The 23,161-nt window shown below is 48.1% G+C and overlaps 1 protein-coding gene across 8 annotated transcripts in view; it reads left to right on the forward strand.

Annotated features, from left to right (window-relative positions):
- Positions 1-23,161, forward strand: part of farp2 (FERM, RhoGEF and pleckstrin domain protein 2) — a 34,148-nt gene that overhangs the window by 3,523 nt on the left and 7,464 nt on the right. For 5 of the 8 annotated variants that reach the window (XR_014124552.1, XM_081717656.1, XM_081717658.1 and 2 more), the window contains exons 3-15: positions 7,897-8,001; positions 9,287-9,329; positions 9,449-9,527; positions 9,690-9,787; positions 12,557-12,671; positions 14,369-14,516; positions 14,646-14,741; positions 15,050-15,213; positions 15,453-15,521; positions 15,618-15,675; positions 15,787-16,012; positions 22,281-22,462; positions 22,961-23,050. Coding sequence is in view for 7 of the 8 variants with exons in the window: in XM_081717656.1 (XP_081573782.1) it covers positions 7,897-8,001; positions 9,287-9,329; positions 9,449-9,527; positions 9,690-9,787; positions 12,557-12,671; positions 14,369-14,516; positions 14,646-14,741; positions 15,050-15,213; positions 15,453-15,521; positions 15,618-15,675; positions 15,787-16,012; positions 22,281-22,462; positions 22,961-23,050 (1,473 nt within the window). In the remaining variant the exon portion in view is untranslated. The remainder of the gene's footprint in view (positions 1-7,896; positions 8,002-9,286; positions 9,330-9,448; positions 9,528-9,689; positions 9,788-12,556; positions 12,672-14,368; positions 14,517-14,645; positions 14,742-15,049; positions 15,214-15,452; positions 15,522-15,617; positions 15,676-15,786; positions 16,013-22,280; positions 22,463-22,960; positions 23,051-23,161) is intronic. The other 3 variants (XM_081717657.1, XM_081717660.1, XM_081717661.1) reach the window with 3 other exon arrangements.

Below are 23,161 nucleotides of genomic sequence, written 5' to 3' on the forward strand. Positions count from 1 at the left end.
CTGTGAGTTTTGTGTGTCAGCCTGCATGAACGTCCGGGCAGAAGGCAGCCAAAGAATACGTGTCGTAGCGGGTTAGTTTGTCTCTAGTGTAAGTTCTGTTGTCTTTTCTTTGGTACGCTGTGCGCATTCTAAATGGGTGCATGTGTCATGGGCTGGGCACGCCAGCGCTCCTACCCTCCCGGTGCTTGCCGCTGACCTGGAAAACCACGGCAACGCCGCTGCCTTGGCTGGCGTGGCTTGTAATTTACCTCGCCGTCTAAACTTAGCAGGCCTGTGGGGAGTCGTGCCTGGTGCTGTATTTACAGCTCACGTCTGTTGCACGCTGTCTGCCTGCCTGGGCCATGTTTCCACTCGCTCACATGCTTGGCCCGACAGGTTTGTGCAGAGGTTATTACGCTTCCACAGGATTTAAGGGTGTTTTCCTTAAGACGGGGGTGTGGAGCACCAGGACACCTGTGAAAAGGGCATACGCGTGTCAGCCCCTCCCTTTCCCATCCATCGTAACCCTGTATGATGGCAGCCTGTGAATTTTTGTTTCTTCTTCTCAAGGTTCACCTGAGCTCCAAGTCATCATTAACGAATGAGCTCTCCGTTTGCTCGTGCAACGCTGCAGCCGTTAGTGTAGCCCTGTCCTGCGCGCTGTTCTGGTGGCAGTCTCATGGCTATCAGCTGTCCGACACATGCGAGTCTCCTGTCATGAGATCAATAGGAAGTGATGAGGATGCTTCCCTGGGGAGCCAGGCTTCCTGTGCCTTGGTGTGGCCTCCCTAATCAACAACCTCCGGTCTGTCAGTCCCTCACAGACACCGCTCGGGAAAGTGTGTGTGTGTGTGTGTGTGTATATATATACCTGTTGATAACTCCTGCTGGGTGGAGTACATAGGCTTCTGTGACCTAAATCTCACCCTCTCTGTGTAGCCATAACAGCCATGCCAATGGCAGCTGTGACATTGGGAGTTCTGCTGAGGCTGCCGGTATTCCTAATCTGCCCTGCTATATGCTGCTGTCTCCGAGCCCAGGACAAAGGGCTCCGCTTGAACGGAACTCAGCCGAATTTCCGTGGAATGCAGTGAATGTACATCTCCAGCTGGCTGAGATCTGGGCCAAGCCTCAGAAAAAAAAAACCAAAACGTCTGGCTGCAACTCTGCTGGTGGGATGGCAAAAATAGCACCCCTCCGCCGATGAAGAGGGAATGCTGGGACTTCCCTGAATAGCTGTGTCCTGCTGGGGGGGGGGTCTCTTTGCTTCGGGCCTAGGAGAGACTGAAATGGGCTGAACGTTAGCTAGGAGTGTGTGTGCGTGCAAGGGACACACGGCGGCCGGTCCTCCAGCTGAACTCAAAGCTTGAGTGTTCGGAGTGGGCAGTTTGCCATTCCTGCTCTGGAGAGAGACTGTTTACTGCTGTTCTGAGACATGGAGTGAGGGGAGTATTGGGGGGTAGAATACGCTTTATCTCTCCCCATATAAATACTCTTCACCAGTCCTGTGAATGCCCTCCCTTGTTTGCACAGGCATTTTTATGCAATGCTCCTTGAAGCAACTGGCAGGCCGGGAGTTGCATCCAAACACGGCAGAAAGCTTGTGCTTGTCCCGAGTCCCGCTCTCTGGGTTCTGAAAATAGTTTCTTTGGTTATTAGAGGCACGATTAAAAGTAAAATTGAAAGCCCAGTGAACGTCACTCGGGCGTGTGCCGTGCGGGTCGTTAAAGAGCAACCGACATCTGATCTGCGTGCACTTTGCAACTTGTATCCATTTTTGCTTACAAATCCAGAAAGACCTCAGATTAAATTACAGAAAGATCTCAGATTAAATTTACAATCCTGCAGAGCTGAATGGCACCGAAGAAGCAGACCACTGAATATGAGGCTCAGCCACTGCTCAGTGCCTTCACTTTAATGGGTTACCTATGTGTGTGGGGCTTATTGTGCATTAACACAGGCCTAATGCACTTATCTCCTTGGAAACGTTCTCATTAAACAGGAAAGGCTGTCCTGGTGATGAATGAATCAGGTGACATGACGACAAAGGTCATGGAAGATAAAACAAAGACGTGTGTGTGTGTGTGTGTGTGTGTGTGTGTGTGTGTGTGAGAGAGAGAGAGAGAAAAATGTGGGCCTCAAATCCTGAGATTATCCCATGAACCATAACTCGAGAAGATGTCATCATCACACTTGTCATCACTCAGTGAGCCCAGGTGAGCCTGTAGCTGCTGCTCCTCCTGTGCCGGGGGCGGAGCCTGGCTCCTAGCTCCTCCCACACCGTGAGGCAGCGGAGCAAGGAACACTGGCTCCTTCATCCAGCACTTCACTACAGCAAGCCTGCTCAAGGCCGACCCCTCAGTGTAGCTCAGACAGAGTGTGGAGCAACCGTTCTGTGAGTGTTGGAGGTGGTGTGAGAAGGAGGGTCAGAGACCGGAAAGGAAGGGGTCAGAGGGGAGGTGGGTTTGAAAATGAGATGTCTGGCTCTACTGATCAAACCGTATGTGTGTGTGTGTGTGTGTGTGTGTGTGTGTGTGTGTGTGTGTGTGTGTGTGTGTGTGTGTGTGTGTGTGTGTGTGTGTGTGTGTGTGTGAGCGTGTGCGAGCGAAAGACCACCAGCCTGGTCTGCTAGATGATGGGAGAGGGGCAGGACCCCTCCAGCTTGGGTGAAGAGACCCATAAAAAGGCCAGGGGGAGGAGCACTCTGAGGGGCGGGAAGGAGGTGGGGCAGGGAGGGACGCTAGATTCTCGTTAAACCTCGACCCTGTGGGGGTTGGATTATTTAGCAAAGAGGATTCTTGGGGGGGAAGACCACCGAGTTTCGATCACTGCCTCCTAAACTTCAAAGGCTCCTGATCGAGGGCTGTCTCGCTGATATGACCCTCAAAGGCAGAGTTCTTCAGAGTCCTTTACTGGGGTACAGTGGGGAAGGATTTTGTGGGTTTTTTTTGTTTGTTTTACATTCTTCGTATGCACAACGAATTAAAGGCCTCATTCATGCAGAGGTGTTAAATGGGTGTTTGGGCTCACTGTGACACAATGTAACTCTTTTTTTTTTTTTCCACCATACTTATTTTGAATCCTTTTGTAGATTATTGGCACCCAGTGTGTGTAGTTCGTTTGATCCAGTGAGAGCATAACGTTTTGCATAGTGCCACCCCAGGAATGTGCTGTCCGCACGTCTCTGCAGTGTCTGTGTGGAAAAACGTAGAATAGATCACGTACCTGGAGATGCAGAGCACTTGATCTGCAGTTATTTCTACTTGCTACCCATAGCTTTTTAGTCTGGATGAAGCTCAGTCAGGACCTGGCGTTGTAGTGTCGAGGGAGAGCCTGAGTACCAGAACAGTCACACACGAACAAACCGATGGCCCTCTTTGTGTCTCCATCTGCTGCCATGGTGTGACGCATTTAAGCTGTCGCGTGAAAATCCTCCCACACTCAAGTTAACTCCTCATTTCCGTCCAGCCTGCCATGTCTAGATGCCCCACATACACACTCATGTGCCCACAGGGCACGCACGCGCACAGCTAAGCTTCCGCCATTTAACACAATTACAGGGGCAAATCAGAGGCTGTGTTTAGAGAGAGCCATGTGAGAGAGCTACTGGAAAATCCTCGCTTGTGTCTACGCCATAGCCCTCCCGCGGCTGAGCTGGATCATAACTCTCGCCATCTCCTGGCGTGAGAATGTGAGTACTCGAAAGCGGAACGGATCATACCCGGGTGGACCACGGCTGTTGGCTCGGACGCAGCTGGCCCGGACGGCAGTGGGAGGGGCTTCGGAGCAGGTCTGCGTCCTGTGAAGGGGGACTGTACTTTAGGAAGCGATCGGAGCGGTCAGAGCGGCCGATCTGCCGGAGGTGTTGGCTCGGCCCTTCGGCCTTCCCGATTAAACGCGCCTCCGCCGACGAAGGCTATTGTTGTCCACAGCTCGTTTGAATAAATTTGCCTCGGAGGCCTTAACATGCCCCTGCGGGGGACGTTTGTGCTGTGGGAAGCGTCCTTGCTCACCGTGGGCTCAGTGGCCTCCAGCTGGTGTGTGTTATCAGGGCTGGCACTGGAATGCGAGCTAGCGCAGCTTGTCACTGAGTGTCTGGACATGTAGGCTCAGCCCTTCTGCCAGATCCCTCTTAGCTCCTGTCGCATCTGCTGACGGTCTCCTCTAGTGTGCAGGCAGCACACGTCTCACCTGGCTCACACGTCATGGCTCACAAGCCTCTCGCGAGCTCTCTGCGCACGCTTTTTAATTTATTGCCTGACACTAATGGGACATCTTGCATTTCTCTTTGACATTTCCCAGATTTCTGGAGCGGCTAGATACGTTATGCAGGGTGTTCGTATATAAGCCTCTGCCTTCAATCCTGGGCACAGGAGCTCAGGTGCATTTGAGCAAAGGTTTTAAACCTTTTTTTTTTTTTTTGTTTTCTGTTTTGCCCAGCTGCAGCTCTGAAGAAATCACAGGTAGTGGTTTCCCCTCATCTGTTCATCAAAGAGACTTTGATGAACAGGGTTCTGTGGGAGGAATGCGCCGCGCGTAGCTCTTAAAATGGAAGTAAACTGTCGTAACCAGGGCGTATGTTAATCTGTGTTCATTTCTGTGAGGAGAGGGTAAGGAGCAGGATGATGTCAGCGTCCAGATAAAGGCTTCACTTCCTCCCAGCTACTCCACTCACTTCAATCTTGAAGATGAGAACAAACCTCACTCAGTAAACAATGGGAGAAAATCCCATATTTAATGGGATTAAATAATAAACCTCTTGGAATATAACTGGGATTTTCTAAGATCCCTTTCTCCCCTTTCATGTTATTTATAGATGTTGAGTGTCTTCTTGCCACCCACACGCCTGCACTTAAGCACTGCTTGCAAATAATTAACTTATCTTGTGCTGTATTTAAGGTGTGGTTGGTTGTGTATGTGCACTGTGAGCTACCAGCTGTTGGACTGTGTTTGGAGTGTCGAGAGGGAGAGAAATCCCGGACCGTCCCGGGACATGTCCGTACAGGTCCTTCCCCTCGTGCTGTGGGATTGTCCCACCAGCCCCTCTCCTGGAGCAGAGTGCGCACTCACCCTGTTGCTGGTCTGTTTTCCACACTCCTGCCTTCCACAGGTTGCCTTGAGTGTTTTCACGGCTTAAAGACCACAATGGTGAAACGTTCCTACACCAAATGCCACAATTGGGTCGTATTCCTACAAACGAAGAAATTTCCAGGCAGTCGCTACTGTGTGCTTTAGCACAGATGGAAAGACTAAAGTCTAGTGTAAACGAGGTTTCCAGAGAAGCAGGTCGTTTCAGACAGCGATCCTTCAGAGGATGCATAAAGCATGTTGGTGAACCCCTGACGTAAGACAGTTGGTTTGGTTCGCATTGTTTTGACCAGACTTTTTTCATGTTAGTTGCATGAAGTGAACACACTCAGTCATCAAACCGATAAGAGCAATAGAAAAATTGCTTTTGTTAGAAGGCTCATTTGCATATTTTAGCCTTCTGGTATCCAATCCAATATTGTGATGATGGTTAGCAGATGATTTATTCATCAGTTGGTGCCTGGGTGGCAGTAGAAGCATTCCCTGACCTTCCTGCCTGTTTTCAGAGGAAAGATTCCCAAGCTAATGGGGCATCAGCTCTGTGGCAGTCCAGCAGAACACCGCCCCTCTGGTTTGCCCCACCCCACCGGAGCATCTCCCCTCTGATCTGCTCCACCCCAAAGCGGGCAGTGTCGAGTCCGAGGAACTCCCTTGCCATGCGTTATTAATGCTAGTGTGGAGGTCAAAGGTCATGGTCGCTGCACAAAATATTAGCTGCCGTAAGCTACAAATGAAAGGTTTGTCATCGCTTTCACAGTTTTGCTTAGTAGAAATAGAATAACAGACGTTTTGATCAGTTATGTCGATGGCATAGTTTGATCAGCAGTACTGTGCTTATAAGGGTTTTTTAAGGGCTGAAAGGATAGAGCTGTGAAGTGTAATTCATTTCTCAGGCATTTCCTCCGCTGTCTACAGTGTTATGCACCAGGGTTTGTTCGATTGTGTTTTGTTTTTTTTTGTTTTTTTTTGGTCTGGTTTTTTCTGGCGTGCTTTTCCAGAATTCCTTTACTAGTGGTTTTTATGTAGTAAACTCCAAGAGTTTAGATCTTAAAAAGTGGTTAGTTGGTGCTTAGGACTCTACTAAATGAGCAGAGTGCATAAATGTAGATGGTATTTGGGTTTCTTAGCAACACCATTAGGTGTCCAGTAAGCATGCCGTGGTAATGTCCTGCTTCCAAACGGGCTTTAGGTTATTCGGGGGGGGGGGAAATGGAGAAAAGACTCTTCACCCATTTAATGCTTAAAACACTCCGTTAGAAGTTCCTGGAATTGGACTGCAAGCATGCATGTATGCGTGCGCTAAATGATGCCAGATTTCTTTACAGGGCTGTGTCAGGGGTCCAGCCTTAATAAAGGTATTCCTGCCTGCTGAATCCCGTTAATGGGATGGGCAGAAGGAAGCCATTTGGAGGGCAATTGCCCATCCGGCTTTGGCGCACAGCTGAAATTTCTCCCTGAGCTGAGTTGTGGGCAATTCCACTCGCATGGAAAGGCGTAGCTTTCCGGTGCTTGGCCGTGCCTTCCTCATCCCGTGCTCAGAGACTGTCTGGAGAAGCTCCTGCAGATGTAAAGCTCTGTTTAAATGGCCCTTTAGCTTTTCTGCAGTCCATCTGTGAGTCGGGAGGTGTTTCCCACACAGACGGCCTCTCCCGTGTGGGAGTTCACCCTCACTGCAGCACGCACCTTGTTTTGTCTGCGAGCAGTTCGATCCCAGGCCAGATTTTCTTTTGTGTATCTACTTTCTCTCCATGCTGGGTGATGCAGATTGGCCCAGCAGAAGAGGTGAAACACACTTTCTTGTTTCATGCTATCCATACACCATTACTAAGTTTAATAGTTAAATTAAGCAGTTATGATCCTTCTGTCTTTATTCCAAAGAAAATAAAGGGAACAGAGAAATCCTGGATTAGATAATGGTGCAGTTTTTTGCATAATAACAGAATTTAGCAGTTTCAGGTGGGTAACTAATAAGAAGATTTCTTCTTGTCCTACTGTGTCACTTGGATGCTCTTTGCTATAGTTTGGGTGAAGGTTTACTTTGCATTTTAACGTGCTGAGAATCTGACATTTTAACACGAGATAAAAAGCAGTTATCTCATAAGTAGTCGCTGCTCGAGTAGAAAGTCACTCAAAAGAAAGTCTTCCCTGCCCATGTGAATTTGAACCACTTTTAAGTTTTTAAAAATATATTTTACTTCACAAACAGATGTCTACCATATAATTTTCTCGAAGTCGCTGACCAGCATCCAAAACCACAATCCTGCGTGTTCTCAGTACCTAGCAATTAGTCCTTGATTCTGTTACAACAAGCCCCAGAGGTTTTCAAATTGCAAGCTTTCTGAAAGGGAAAAAAACCCACCTATCCTTTCATTGAAAACTAAGCCGTTTTTATTCCAAAGCGTCTCTGTAAGCTCATCACAGCTACCTGTTTTTGTACAGTGTGGCGGGAGGGTCATTTCGTTCGGCACAGTCCGTGGTTGTTGCGGCCTGGCGTCTGCTTGTAGCAGGGCCCAGCCATTCCAGCTAGCCTCTCCTCAAAGCCTGTCACCAGTGCATAACCTCTCTCTCTCTCTCTCTCTCTCTCTCTCTCTCTCTCTCTCTCACTCTCTCTCACTCTCTCTCACACACACACACACACACACACACACACACACACACACACACACACACACACACACACACGGACTGGAGGGGTTGCACCCAACGATGTAGGGTTTATATAGTTTCCAGAACGACACGCGTGACACACATCTCGTTAAAACATGATCATTCTAAAGAATGCTCGAACGTGACTTCAGGTCCTTGTGCCGTCTCTCTCGCTCTCTGCAGACAAAGGCAAATGGGCAGACTCTCTATTCGGAAGTGTTCCGGAGGATCAATCTCATCGAGAGCGATTATTTTGGTCTGGAGTTCCAGAACCTGCAGATGAACTGGGTAAGTCATCACTCCTCCAACATTGCCCTGGTGTGCTGAGAGCCCTGCGCTCCTAAAAACCCAGGAAGGAGCTTCAGTTTTCTGACAGTCTACATTTTACCGCTCAGGGCTTCAGGTGTTTTCTGGTCTCAATTGATGGTAGTTTTAAAGCTATCTGGAACAGAGAAGAGTTAAAATTGATGTTCTTTCAAGAATTTCAAAATTGTACTAGGCATTGGCAAAGAAGTGAAGGGCTTTTGGAATAGCAAAGGTCTTTGTGCCAAGATAAGAAGCAGAGTAGGATTTCAGGTGCTTGAAAGGTTTGTGATCCGTTGAGGTTTAAAAGTAAAATTGGTGAAGGTACAGGAAACTGACCGGCTTCCATATATTACTAAAACAAAACCTAATGGCCCATTGTGGGAGGGTTTAATGGGGCTGATCCTTGGTGCTTTTGCAAAAGTGAAAGTAGAAAGCCTTCAAGAAAGAAAACATTTACATGTGTAATGTTACATGTTGTTCGTTGCCAAGCTGGAACCTTGTCAGACGGTTCTCCTGAACATGTGAATAGCTGCAGTTTAAGGTTGAGAGGTTCAGTCACCACACTTCAGTAGGGGACCAGTGGCTGTGTCGCTGTTATGACAGGGTGTGCATGATGTTGAGGTGTCGGCAAGCATCAGGGTGTTTGTGGAGGATGTAATCATGTCACCAGATACTGGTGTAATCTGGAACGTTAACAAGGAGGGCTGCAAAACAGATGCAAAGTAAATGTGGTGAGAGGCGGGGGGGGATACACTTGCGTGAGATCAGTGTTCGCAGGAGAACATGGGAGGGAGGGTGTGGCGACGAAAGGTGCATTCCTTCCACAATCAGTCCCAGATGTGTCTGACAGACGAGGGCCGTTGTCCGCCGCGCAGTCTCACTCTGTGAGATCTCCCTCTCGCATGGTTATGCTCTCGTTCCCTCTCTTCCTCTCTCGCAGTTGTGGTTGCTCACTCATCAGACCCTACATAGCTGCAAGTGGAGCGCAGCTGCGCTGCAACCATTTCATCAGTGCTTTGTCATAATCATGCCTTAATTAACACAAGAAGCAGTCCTGCTTTTCGAAATGGAGTCATTAAAAGTGAGGATGGACGTACTTTGGAAATGCATTTAGCCCCATCTGATCTCGCCCCAGTGATGATTGACTGTGTACTGTTCAAACATCTGCATTTGACCAAAAAGGAATATTTTCTGGAAGACACTGAATTCCCGTGGGGAGAGTTTCAGGGCATGTCCAATGCTAATGTTGCTCTCCTCTCTGTTGTAGGTTTGGCTGGAACCCACCAAGCTCATAGTTAAACAAGTGCGACGTAAGTTTGCATGCAGGTTTGGATGGTGTTTTCAGGGATTCCCGCCAACTTTGTGTTAGAGGGGATCTCTGATTGATTGATTGTGACCTTTGTGTGTGTGTGTGTGTGTTGCGCTACAGGACCAATGAACGCACTCTTTCGGTTGTCAGTAAAGTTCTTCCCTCCTGATCCTGGTCAGCTTCAGGAAGAGTTCACCAGGTATGTAACCATGGCAACTCAGTCTATTCCAGCTGCTGTGATTCTGTAACCCCCCTACTGCCTTCACTGGTACTGGGGCATAGCTCTCAGTGATACTGGTGTGACACTGGAGTGATACTAGTGATCGGTCTTATGACTGTGTGTCTGTGGGTCCTCCTGCAGATACCTGTTCTCTCTGCAGATAAAGAGAGATCTGATGGAGGACAGACTCCACTGCGCAGAGAACACAGCTGCCCTGCTGACCTCGCACCTGCTCCAGTGTAGGTACACCGTCCAGGTGGAGCAGCACTGTGGCCACGCCCACTGCCCCCTTTACCCCCACTGATGACACATCCCCTCTGGAGGGCCATTGGTACTCGCGCTGCGTGCAGCTCTTTCATACAAGGAGCCATTTGATTTCTGACACTAATCGGTCTGGTGGAGCTTTTCACTGGCTGTAAAACGCTCAAACTGCTTTTCACAGCTATAGCGCGTGATTTGTGAGGACTCCAATCGCGGCCAATCTGCATTTCTTGAAATCTTTCTTGAAAACTACAGCTCTCCGATGGTGAATAACACAGTAGGGTCAAGCCAGCTGGTGACCCCTGCTCTTCATAAATTTCAACAGTATAAATATTGCTTGTTGGCTGTTGACTTGACTGAAGGAGGTTCAGCATGTTCAAGTTTATGGTTAAAAAACTTGCAGGGTGTGATGTAGGTTTGGGACTCTAAATAAATTTGATAGGCCAGTCTTCCAATCATCAGTTCTCTCCATTCACTTAAAGGGAATTCAGGCAACATGTTTTTTGTTACTGAGGGACTGCTTAGTGTGTTTGTGTATGTGTGTTTGTGTATATGTGTTTGTGTGTGTGTGTGATTTTTGTGTATGTGTATATATATATATACACATTTATACACATTTATAAATATAAATCACACATAAACACACACATATATGTATGTATGTGTACTATGTGTGTGTGTGTGTGTGTGTGTGTGTGTGTGTGTGTGTGTGTGTGTGTGTGTGTGTGTGTGTGTGTGTGTGTGTGTGTGTGTGTGTGTGTGGCTGAGCGTAGCCGAGCGGTTTCACGTTGGAGGGGTTTTGGGCAGGGTTATCCTCTATTTGCTAAGTGTTATAGTCTAGCTATTGAGCCAGTACTGTCCCACCTTTGTGCGCAATTGAGTGGTTTTTGTGTACCAGACGTTTCTCAGAGTCCAGGGATTTCACTCTCTGCTTATGCACATGAAGAATGCTTTTTAAGAAAGCATTATTATTATTATTATTATTATAAATGATAGACCTGATGTTATGGCTCCGTCTGAAGTCCTTCAGATCTGTGAGAGAGCCTCTTTGGCTAAAGTAAACTGAGATAAGAGTGAGGCTTCCTGGGCAGAGCGAAGGTGGTTTGAGAAGTCCCTGCCACGGACAGGGAATTTAAGGGAGGGTGGGAAGGTTTGAAGGTCCTAGAGACTATCAAAAGAAACATGCAGAGGACAGTAGTGAAGAGAGCACCAAAGGTGAGAATTTGGGTTGCTAACACCACCGTGTGCCACAGACTCAGTGGGTTTCTGTGCCTAGTGCAATGGCGCATTAGTTATGGAATGTTTTAATGTTTGTTTGTTTTTTTGGTCTAGCCAACATTGTCTTACACTTCCCAGTACAGGAGGGAGGGCGGTGCACATTCTGGTGCACATTGGAGACAGAATAATGGCCTTTCATCTTAAAGGCTGCCCAGAGACCACTGTATGACACCATGTGGGTAGATGCTACAGTTGCGCTCTCAAGCAAGGCAGCGGTGCACGGGCTGAACAAGCGCCTGTACCTCATGTAGTAACCAGAGACTGAGCTAGTCGACTTGACACATCTTCACATCTGTTCGGGAAGCATGGAAGATGTTTACATTTTTAAGGGTCTCTTCTACACCTGCTAGCTCGTGGATGCTAGAGAAGCTTTTTCTTTTTTTTGCTTTTTTTTTTTTGCTTTTAGCCAGACTGCACATACGTATGTTACATGCAGGGTGGTTAGTCAGGTCACCTTGTATTCACTGTTACTGCATAGACAGAAGATAACTCCAGAATCAAAGCGATGCGGTTTTGTATCTCAAGCATGTGGGTCTGTCAGGAATTTGCCAAGCAGCCCTGAATGACCCCGTAGTCCTGCGTAGGTGGAGGGAGGCCCATGAACACAGCTCTCCTTCGCTGTTCCTGCAGCTGTGGGGGGGGGGGGGTGGAATGAGGACATTTCCTGTCCTTTACAGCCCTGAAACCGGATCCGTTTGAGGTGGCTGGGAGAGAAGTCACATGTGTCATCTGCGTGAAGGCGTCACACGCTCACCTCTTGGGTGGCTTTCTATCAACCAGATGGTCTGGTTTCTTTGGCACTTGTTCTTCCACTATTGGCTTCCAGGTGGCCCTGTAATAGCGTCCAATTGACAAGTGGATAGCTGCTCTTGAATGGAGGATAGTACACAATGGCCAGTAGCCACAGACACACACACGGCACCTCGATCCAAGTGTTGGGGGGTGGGATGCCCTTTTTTGTCTTGAAGTTGGATCATTGCTTGATCTTTAGTGTATGAGGTTAGGTGACCCCTTCAGCTCGTTAACACAATGGTTTCAGCTTCTATGAGTAGGTAATTTCTTCCAGCTGTCTGTCTATGGGCCAGAATATCCAGGGAAACACAAGGATGTCCTGGTGTTGTTGCATTTCTTATGTAACGCAGCGATGCAAGTTCTCTGGGAAAGAGACAGTCTGTTGTCAGGGCGCGGTTGGGTAAATCTTGCGGTCGTGTTCATGGAGTTGTTGGCTGCACAGCATGGGGTGGAGCATGCCCTCTACATGCTGCTGGAAGAGTTCTCAGTGCTCGCTCGTGTACGGGATCAGATACATGAAGGAACCTGGGGATTCACTGATGGCCTTTTAATCCATTTTATCCCATCTTTACTTTGTTTTGGAACTGTGTCATGAGACGGTAAAAATAAATCAGTTGTAAACAAGTAGCCTATAGTCCCAATAAAGAAGTTTGAAAATCAATCTCTCTCTCTCTCAGGTGAGATTGGGGATTACGATGACCTGGCAGACAGGGAATATCTGAAGCTGAACACATTGGTTCCTCGGCAGGATCGCATACAGGAGAAGATCATGGAGTTTCATCAACAACACCTGTAAGACCATCGTCAGCCTTCCTCTTCCTCATTGCACTCAGGGACAGCAACAGAGAGGGTGTTTGTTCTAGCTTGCGAATGCGTGGCCATACACAGCATGCTGTTTCAGGTTTAGTGCTTTCTGGAATTTTCTGTTGGCTTATTAGGCATGTGCCATTTCTGAGCCAAACAGGAATGCTGAATATTGCTCGGAATTTCACATCATATAAGAGAATGTTTCTCCATTGCCTTCAGTTTTCAGTCCTGAGTTAATACATGACATGGAAGGAAAGGCCAGTCTTTTGCATGTCAGCTGGCGCTCCAGTGGGCGGGGTGTGTACACACCGAAGATTTAGGGTAGCAGAGACTGCCGTTCCCCTCGGCCTGACCTCTGGAGATGCATGAAAGTTGTTTGAAAAACTCGCAGAGGAGGATTAGACACGGCAATAATGTCAGGCAGCTGTTGGTCAGCACGCTCCAAACAGTCCAGCCCTCCGCAAGCCTGCCTGCAAGTCTGCTCCGCAAATGAGAGATAAGAGAAATTTGGTAATATTGGAGAGGCGAAACCGACAGAGACGGAACTCAGTCTTTATTATCTTAGATCAATCCTTTGATACAAGTGTCTCTCTGAGGGATTTGTGGTTTAAATGTTTTCACCTGTTAATAATGCGCCCCTCTGGGGGTCACACATACTTTTTCAGTGAGAAGTGATGATATAGTTGGAAGTGTGCGAGACCGTTCGGAGAGAAATTCGTTTACGGTTTTTATTAGTGTAGGTAGTGGTAATTTATTACACAGTGACAAAATTAAAGTTGCCCTTGTCTGACAGGCCTATGCTATCTGTCTACCATCTGTCTCCCTGCATTCCCTTCTCTTCTCTCTCTCTCTCCCCCTCTCTACCTCTTTTTTTTCCCTCTATCCCTCTCTTTCCCCTCCCTCTTCATCTGTCTCATCTCCACCACTCCCCCTCCGACTCTTTAACACAGCCGCTCTTGTGCTTGTGTGTAATCGGGCTCTCTGGCTTTGAGGGAGGTGGTGTGCGGTTCAGGTTGGCTCTGTTAGGCCGTGGCCCCTAATCCCGCACCTAAATCCCGTTTATTAGCCACGCGGGGGGTTGGGGCCTGAGGAGATTTCCCAGTTTAAAGGATGAGCAAAATTAGAATGTGCTGCTAATCTGGCACTGAGCTACCGCCTGACTCCCTGTAGCCTGGCCTGAATGTCATTTTTGGAAGGACCTCTTTGCTGGAAAGCCCTAGTCCTGGCATACATGCCACTGAGTTGTAATCCCACACTTCAGAATGATGCCTGGATTATTTTGCAAAAGGCAGGCGAAGGTTAAACATGACTAATCTCCATTGTAGAGCAGGTCTGGCAGTACCTGTAACAGCCTGAGAGCCCGAGGCCAGCCCTGCTCTGTGCTGAGGGAGTGCTTGACCCTGCCCTCCTATGCGCTCGTTCTTTCCATGAAATTAAATCCCAAATGGAAAGACTCTGCACGTGACTTAGAGTCTGCAGTTACAGAAACCGAAAACACTTGTACCATGCATAGTAGTCTTAGAGTTTTCACAGAGATGTCGGCTTGCTTTGATTAAAAATAGATCGTGAAACAGCAACGTTACAATATACGAAATGTCTAAAAATAAATTGGTTCCTTTCTTCACCTGAGCAACTCCCCTGGTTATCTCCATTGGCCCGCACTGCTGCGGTTCGTCCTGCAGGACTCAGACGCCAGCGGAGTCAGACTTCCAGGTTCTGGAGATCGCCCGTAAACTGGAGATGTACGGCGTGCGCTTCCATCCCGCCGCTGACCGCGAGGGGTCAAAGATCAACCTGGCTGTGGCCCACATGGGCCTTCAGGTCTTCCAGGTGAGGGGTGCTTAACTTTTCTCAGGCCTAATAGGGTCTGAACTGGGCCAATCGGAGGGGGTGGGGGGTGGAGCCTGTGCATTTAAAAATGGAGAAATCTCAGTTACGTTTTCAATCTCTCTCTCTCAGGGCAACACCAAGATCAACACATTCAACTGGTCCAAGATTCGCAAGCTGAGCTTCAAAAGGAAAAGATTTCTGATTAAGCTGCACTCAGAGGTCCATGTGGGTATTGATTGGGGGGGGGGCGGTTTACAACACAACGCTAGACGCACAGATGATAACAGAGTCCTGGCTATAAGCTTTCATGTCCGTTTTGTTGGATATACCCGTTTTCCTTCTAATTGACTTCAGATGTGTGTTGAGTGATTTTTCTTCAGAAAGGATTCCTGTCAGAAGATATTCAGATCACCTGTGGTCTTTCCCCTGTGATCTCTTGCATTTGTGCAATAGTTGTTGTTTGGGTTCCCCTCCCCCCCCTTACACTGATGCTCAGTCATTCTCTTTCTTCTCTCACCTTCTGTGTCCTCCAGGGTCCTCATCAGGACACGCTGGAGTTCCTGATGGCCAGTCGGGATCAGTGTAAGGTCTTCTGGAAGAGCTGTGTGGAGCACCACTCGTTCTTCCGCCTACACGACCAGCCCCTGCCCAAAGCCAAAGCCATGCTCTTCACGCGTGGGTCCTCCTTCAGATACAGGTACTGTGCTGTGTATACATGCAGGCACTCTGTTGATTGAGCCACACTGCTGAGCTCATTAAATGCAAATTTATAGTTATGAGATTAGGCCTTTAATGGAAGTGGGTCATTTGTCCACTTTTGCATGAATTTAATCAGCCTAGTTAGGTTGAAGTAGCATTTACACTGGGTGTCATTGTCTCCAGTGCTTGTGGGTGTCGAGTGCGTTTGATAAGGTGGTTGTGTGTGCTCTGTAACAGTGGCAGGACTCAGAAACAGCTGGTGGAGTTCGTGCGAGACAGTGGGTTGAAAAGGACACCCTACCAGAGGTGAGACCACGTTCTGATGGCACCGCCTTTTCCCTAATCCGTCCGTGAGGGAGGTCTGAGGAAGTGTTTCTCTTCTCTGTTTGTTGTCTTTTCCAGGAGGAACAGTAAGATTCGCATGTCCAGCCGCTCACTGGCCACTGAGGTGCCTAAGCAGGTCAGTAGAGAGGTCCAGGATCCCCCTGCTTTCTGTTGTTCAAGGCCAAGATGAGGTACAGACTTTGTACTCATCTTTTCACTCCTTGTCCTGTCTCTTCCTCTCCCGCAGAGTCTGTCGTTTAACGACAGCCTGAAGCTGGCTTCTCCACCTTCCGCCTCCGTGTCCTTCCACTCACTGCACAGCACCAGCTCCCCTGTGCGGATGGAGGCCCTGACTCTGCCTCCACCCCAGCAGATCCTGCCTCTCCAGCAGACGCAGCAGCCAGCCAGACCACCCAGCCCCGTGAAGGAGGAGCCCATCAAGGCCAACCCCCCACCAAACTCCGCCTTCCCAGGTGCCCCTGATAACCCGGCGGCAGGAGACTGCAGCCCCTCGTTTGTGTGTGTAGAGAGTAGTTTCTCCTGTCCGTGGCCCTCCCAAAATGGCAATGAGGATGGCGAGCGTGTGGGCGAGTGTGGGCGGGGCAGGCTGGGTAGTCACGGGGGAGGCGGGGCATGCAGGAAGGGCTTCCTCACTCCCGAGGCCTTCGAGGCGGAGCTGATGCGTGCCAGGCCCATTCCCATGTTCCCACTGACCGGCGACCATCTGCAGGTCAGCGAGGAGTTCATAGACGACGACCCCACTGAAATGTCGTTCTACGCAGGGGGGGCCGAGGCCTACTCATACAGCTTTGAGGACAAAGCGGAGCACTTCGATTACGACGACGGGGAACCCTCGCGAATGCCACCGTTCGCGCTCGCCCTGGGGGACCTGAATGGGAGCGCGCGGGCGTTCCCGGAGAGCGCGTTCGGCCGGTCCGAGACCAGCTCCCTGGTCAACAACCGCTCGGAGTGCAGCTCTCTGGACAACGAGGCACTGGGCTCGGTGGGCGACTCGCTTGACTTTGGCTGCCCTGACTCCTCCTCCTCGCTCCGCCTCCCGGGCTCGGAGAACTTGTCGGAGGCCAGCTCCATGGTCAACTTCCCGGCATACTCCGTGCGCTCGGACGCCAGCTCGGCCATGCAGTTCAACGACCTGGTGGAGCAGCTAGAGCAGCTCAGCTACCCGCCCACGGCCACAGAGGGCTCTGCTGACGGCAGCTCTGCGTCCGACTCGGACTGGGGCTCAGATGCGGGCCTTCCCCCCGAGCAGAACCTCTTCTACAGCAACCCACTGGTTGGGGGCAGCGGGGTGGAGGGCTTCCTCTTGGAGTGCCACAACCTCCGGGCCCTAAGCCTCGCGGACCCGTCTAGCCCCGCCCAATTTAATATGTAGCGTCGGCACGTTCCCGTCAGACAGCCCCACGCTTCCAGCACTTTAACATGCAAGGTGGAGACCCCGTGTCCCGGGTCTCGTCTCTTCTGGATTCTCTTTCCACTTCTCCAGCACTTCTCTTTCCAGTTCGCAATCACTAATAATGTAGTCTGCTTTTCTCTGACGCACATCGTCCTTGCGCCTATCCTCTCCACCTTCCTCTCTCCAAGTGCACTTAGCCACCGGACCTTTCTCCCTCGCTGGTGTGTCCAGATTCACTGAATGTCTGCTTTGTTGTTTAAGCTTATGGCTTGTCCCAGCATGCTCTCTGGGTCTATAATCGCTCTTGTATGCTGACATTTGTTTTTTGTTTTTTTGTTTTTGTTTTTTGTAGTTTTCTGCTGATTGACCCATTTCCTCGGCTTTGATCCATAAGACATCCTTTTTGATGCCTTGTGTTTTTAATCAGTTTTCTACTTAATGAGTAGGCAGGTCCTCGGGGCAGTTAGTACTGGTGGTTGATTGTCCAGTGCTGCGCTGGGGACATTGAAGGAGACAGTTCAAATAAATCGTTAGTATGATTGTCAGTGTTGTACAATGCATGATTTCAGTCATGAAATTTAAAATGTCTCAGCCAGTCTATGAATATTGTTGAAGTGCCAGTCTTGGCTTGTCCTAATATTGACCCAGTTATTTCCTATACAGTGCAGTGACTTGAGCTTTGGTGTATAGTAATATAGCAGATGCTTTGGCAGGAAGTCAACACCACCGTGTTGTCTAAGAACATAAAATCCAAAACAGATTCTTGCTCTGTTGCCTTAAACACACCAGTACAAAAATTTCAACCAGAAAGTAAATACATATTGGCAGCAAACTTCATCTGTTTGTCAGATGGACGTGTAAGTTCATGCTGGTGCTTGTAGACTGAAAATGTCTGGTACCAAGCTTCGAGTGCTTGTTCTCTCTCTCAGGCTCAGGCAGAGGCGTAGGCACCTCGATGTCCGTGGTTGGCAGCGATGACTGTTACCAGCATTTGGTACCTTTTTGTTTTACGTTAATGTGTCACTCCACGTCGCCCTCTGCTGTTCAGGAGAGTCCAGTGCCGTCTTATTGTTGCTGTTCTGAGCTGCCAGTGAATGAGGTTTGAATTTCTGTAATGCACATTTATTGTTTTGTCAACTTGGTTGTGTTTCTTAATAGCAGTTTTATTTAGGTTTTATTTCTTCTTTGATGGACAGTAAGCTATTTCTCCTTCAGCTTTGCTTTTGGGGTTTCGCCAACACTCGATGGCTGACCTTTCTCTTCTGCTTCACTTGGTTTCCTAAAGAAATGATTTTTCCTTTTGCGTAATCTTATTAAAGTTGACTTTGTAGTGTAGACATTACACAGTGCCTTTTAAGGGGGCGGGGGCATCATCTGTGTGCAGTCATGTTTCCTGCGTGCCATCCAGGCAGGTTGATGTCATTCTGGTTTCTGTGTTGGTTTCTGGGCTGGGGTGCACAGTTGAACTCTGAGCCACATGATGGGACTTGGTTGGCGCAGCTTTCCCTCTTGGGTGATGTAATTTCCTTCTCCTTCCTCCTATAAAATCCCCTGTTTTCATTTCTCGCCGTCCTGCACTCGTCATGTACTGGGTTGCTGTGCCAGGGTGCCGTGCGATTCGGTCAATCGCTCCGCATGGCCGTTGCGTGCGCTGTTCATCTTTGGCAACTACGGTTTAGTACAGTAACCACTGGTATTATTAAATGTTCCAGATTCCATGGACATGGAGGGAAATAAATATTGTGAATCAGTTCTTGTGCTCCATCTGTTTACAAACTAAGCAAACCACTGTAGAGCATAAGCCTGGGTGAGGACAAACCCACAGTGGACGGAAAATTGTGGTTTTCTCCGTATTAACAAGTTCATTCTCATTGTCATTTTTTTTGAGCAGGCAAACCTCTTTCAGCTCCCAGCTTGTCCATTTGATCTGTAATGCGTACATTATAGCCTCTCTACTCTCACAAGCGAGGGCATGCAGTGGTCAGTGTACCCGGGCAGGGCACAGAATAGGCTACCAGCGCCCTCTAGCAGGGCGGAGCACCCCTTCCCTGGACAAACATGGACACCCCCCCCCCCCCATCCTGCATTATTTTATGTCGGTGTGGCATTAGTTAAGTTTAAGGCATGCTAAGAGTGTTTTTTTTGTAAATCTTGAGAAAAGCTCAATTTTTGCGTTGTTTTGGAAATGTCTGTAGGATCAAGCAATTCAATTGTTGACCTTCAATCCTGAATTCACTTACCTTGAAGGACTTAAGATGTAAACACACTACAATCTGAAATTACAATGTGATGTCTGGTCAGCATTTTCTAATGTTTTGGGTTTTATTGTAGCACTGATGCTTTAGCTGCAACACTTAATGATCAAAGGTTTGTTTGGGAGGCCTGAGCGGCTGTTATTCATATGGGCTCATTACTTGCTTTTAGCACATTGCAGTAACTCCAACACCAAGGCACTTTCCACTGAATTGGATCTTAAGATCAAAGCGAGGTGGCCCTGCCAACCTTTTCCCACACAGCTCGATGGGTTGCAGCCCAGCAATGTCATAATCATCATTGGTGAACTCTAGCAGTTATTGGACTTTTCAGCACTTTCAAAGTTAATAAGATGGTGAAATCATTCATTTACGACCATTTGCGTAGGCCAGTCTACAGCAGAATCTTGGTTTTGAGCAAAGTGCAAACAGAAATGTGACCCGGGGTGTCTTACTCTGTAATCAGAGCAAATCCCACCACGGATCCCGCCCCCTGCTCTCTGTGCTGCTCTCTGGGCCCAGCTGGGAACATGCCAGGTTGTAATGATGCCTGTGCCTGACCTGTAAGAAGATTAGCCTCAGAACGACCTGAGCGCTGTGCAGCACCAAGCATAACTGCCACTGGAGAAGCTCTTTTAGTGAAGCGGGCCAAACCAGATCCTGCTTGTTCTGGGTCTTACCTTCATGTGATTTTACACTCTTCCTTGGATTGCAGTTTGTTTGTTTGTTTGTTTGTTTGTATGTTTGTTTTTTAATGAGACCACTTAATCCCACTTAATATCTCCTAATTTCATAATTAATGCAATTGCCAAATACTTAATCTGAATATTAATGTGAAAAAGTGTACTTGTGTGTATGGTTGGTTTGTTTTTTTTAAATAAAATATTTCCTTTGGGGTACCTGAAATTTTAAGACTTTTTATATTCTTTCAGTCCTTCTCTGCATTACCTATAAAGTGTATCCAATTAGTCAAATTAAAATGTCTTAAAGAGGCTTTAAATGCTGTTTCTACATCTGCATAACCAACTAATACCTTTATCCATTAGCACCTTGCAGCAGTTAGTTCAAATGTGCTCACTGAAATGAACCAATATTTAAGAGGCTTCCATGACGCCTTTGTCAAAGTTGTTGGAATGCCTGTTACTTAGGCACATGTGATTACAAAAAGTTGGTGTTTTTTCTTTTAGCGGAAAAAGGTTTCCCTTTTGTAGGATTACGCTCCAGCGTCATGGAAACATGCCACAGAAAACAAATGCTTTTAATTCCATTAAAAGTCTGACAGGAATAATTGGCCACTTTTGTCCCCAGCCGGTCCTTTTTAAAGTGTCAGGTGCTGTGGTATGGTCCCTGCCTTCTCCAGATGTGTGCGAGCTGTAGACACAGAAGGCCTTGCAGGCAAGCACAGGCTGGAAGTCGTGTGTAGTAACATGCGGAGTACCTGATCCCTTCCTGTACCACAGCCAATGCCCAGTGTCCCAGCGTGTTGTCGGTCAGCCAGCTGTCTGTCTTCAGATTTACAGGCCTTTATTGTGGTCTTTGTCATGGGTAAACTGTCAGATCTGTGCTATACTCAGTGCTGTCCTGGAACTCCCTTTGGCGTGTTTCTCCTGGTTTGTCTGGTCCTGTCTCGGATCATCGAAGTGAAGCATGCCACCCTTCTTCAGAATTTGGCGCCGGTCCTTCTCACTGTCTGGATCAAACCCACAGCTAATAGAATAGTGAATGTTCCAGGTAAAAAGTGAAAACCTCCAAGGAGACGCGAGACCACCCACCAACATGAAAGGAAGGATTGGAGGGTTGTGATGGGTACATAGTCAGAGAAACCTGTTCTGAGGGCAGCCATTTAAAATTGGCTTCTGCTACAAACCAGTATCTTATGCTCTTCTTCATGAATATTCTTCAATAGGCCACTATGACTGATTTCGTGGGGTCTGATGGTTTTAATACACTTGGTTTTGATTCGTTTTGCAGCTCATGAGGGGGGGCTTGTCCTTAGTGTTCATCTGTTTAGCAGTTTCTCCTCTTATATCTGAGAGGAAAAACATTTGTCCTGTGTCTCAGCCATCCGTCAACGGACGGGTGGCAAATAGCCGGATATGTCCGTCCGGTTCCAAACAACTCCGCCGCTCTCCAACACGATGCAGAATTTGAGCGCAATAAATAAGGCCATTTCCTCCGATTTGCCGAAAAGGAGAGAGTCCTGAGTTCCAGTCGGGGGGGGTTGCATCTCCAGTGGTGAACACCAGAGCCTGGTCCTAACGCACAGTGCTGTTTATTCAGGCCATCAGCCAAGCAGCTCGGAGGCAGGCCCCCACCCCTCTGCCTTCCCTTGTCATTCCTCAGGGGACACTGCAGTTAAACGATAAACTGTTGCTGTTTGGCCAGCATGACCGCATACCCGATAAGCCGCCTCTCCAGGAATTATTTCCGGGTCACACGACGGCCTTTTTCCTTTCCTTGTGTTCTGCGGTTGTTCTTTCCGCTCTCTGTTCTCGATTTTACCCCCAAAAACGAATCCGCTTCTCTGTAAAGACCAAACCAGCTCTGCTTGGTCACTGCTTTGCGTGTGATGCCTTAGACGCATTGTAAACACTGAAGTGTGTTTTTAATAAAATAGAATGGTGGAGAGTTTCCACTGTTCGCCCAGAGTGCTGGAGCTCCCTGCAGCTGTGTGTGCTGAACCTGTCGTTGGTCCTGCCTGTTCCTCACTTTGAGAAGTGAACTTGGTGTACAAGGGCAAGCTGTGTACAAAACGGTGGCATCCCCAGATCATGAGGTTTATTTTTTTTGCATTAGAATGTGGCCAACAGACTAAAAGCAAACTTGGTTTGTCATAAGTCTTTTTGAGGCTTTTTACACACAAAAAGAATGTAATATATGTGGAAGTTATGTCAGCCATGTTGTTTACTTTTGAATAAAATATATATAATTCTTTTATAATTCTTTGTATAGCTTTAATCTTTTTCTCCCCCACTTGGTCAATTGATGCCGAAACTACCCTGCATTAACTGAATGTTCTTGTCATGTCTCTCTCCTCTCATGTCTGTCTCTCTTCCTGTCTGTCTCTCTTCTCAGGTTCCACGGTCGACAGCCCTGTGTTGTCTCCCTTAGGCTCCAACAGTCTGCTGTGTCCATCTCCTTCCTATCAGATGTCCATGCTCAGCCTGCCTGGTCAGTTCCCTTCACCCCAGCAGAGCCCCATCCTCAACGAGACGGGAACAGCCAGGCCGGAGGAAGAGGAGGAGCTCCGGAGGAAGGTACCCTCTTCGCGTGTCGCTGCACCAGGCCAAAGGAAAGCTATCTGGAGCACATGGCCCTGCACACGCTGCACTGGATCTGGCCAATGAGAGCCATAGGAGGGTTACTGCAGTGTTGGTACTCTGTGGTAGGCCTTGGGGGTTGGGTTTACAAATGCTCGTGATGCTAATATGTTTGGAGCTCACTGGCCTTTATTTAAGAAACGTCTGATGCCTGTAACTTAGAACTTAGAACATAGATCGTGTCAGCTGCGGAAATGTATGTGCATGAATTGTTTTAATGTTTCTTCCAACCTCAGTATTAACCCAAGGGTTAAAAATACTGGTTGCTTTTATGGCAAATTTTGATGTTGATGTTAGGCATTGCTTGAATAACTTCAGAGTAATTTTAAATAATTTTCAGTCATGCCTGCAAAAAATGTTTTTCTATCATAAGGGAGGAGGGTGTAGACATGGTGGCGGTGTCTGTATGGAGTATGGTGTCTCTCTCTCTCGCAGAGGTTTCCCACTAATAAAGCCTACTTCATTGCCAAGGAGATTCTGATGACCGAGAGGACATACCTTAAGGACCTGGAGGTCCTCACAGTGGTGAGCACAGAGACTGGCTGACTAATGGTCCGTGTGTTTTTTTGAGTTTATGTGAATGTGGTGCACATCTCTGGAAGACTGTTTGGTGTGCATGTGAGGGTCTATATCTAT

This window comes from Electrophorus electricus, chromosome 7, assembly GCF_041902795.1.
Source record: "Electrophorus electricus isolate QZ-2024a chromosome 7, ASM4190279v1, whole genome shotgun sequence".
In the NCBI taxonomy this organism is placed as follows: domain Eukaryota; kingdom Metazoa; phylum Chordata; class Actinopteri; order Gymnotiformes; family Gymnotidae; genus Electrophorus; species Electrophorus electricus.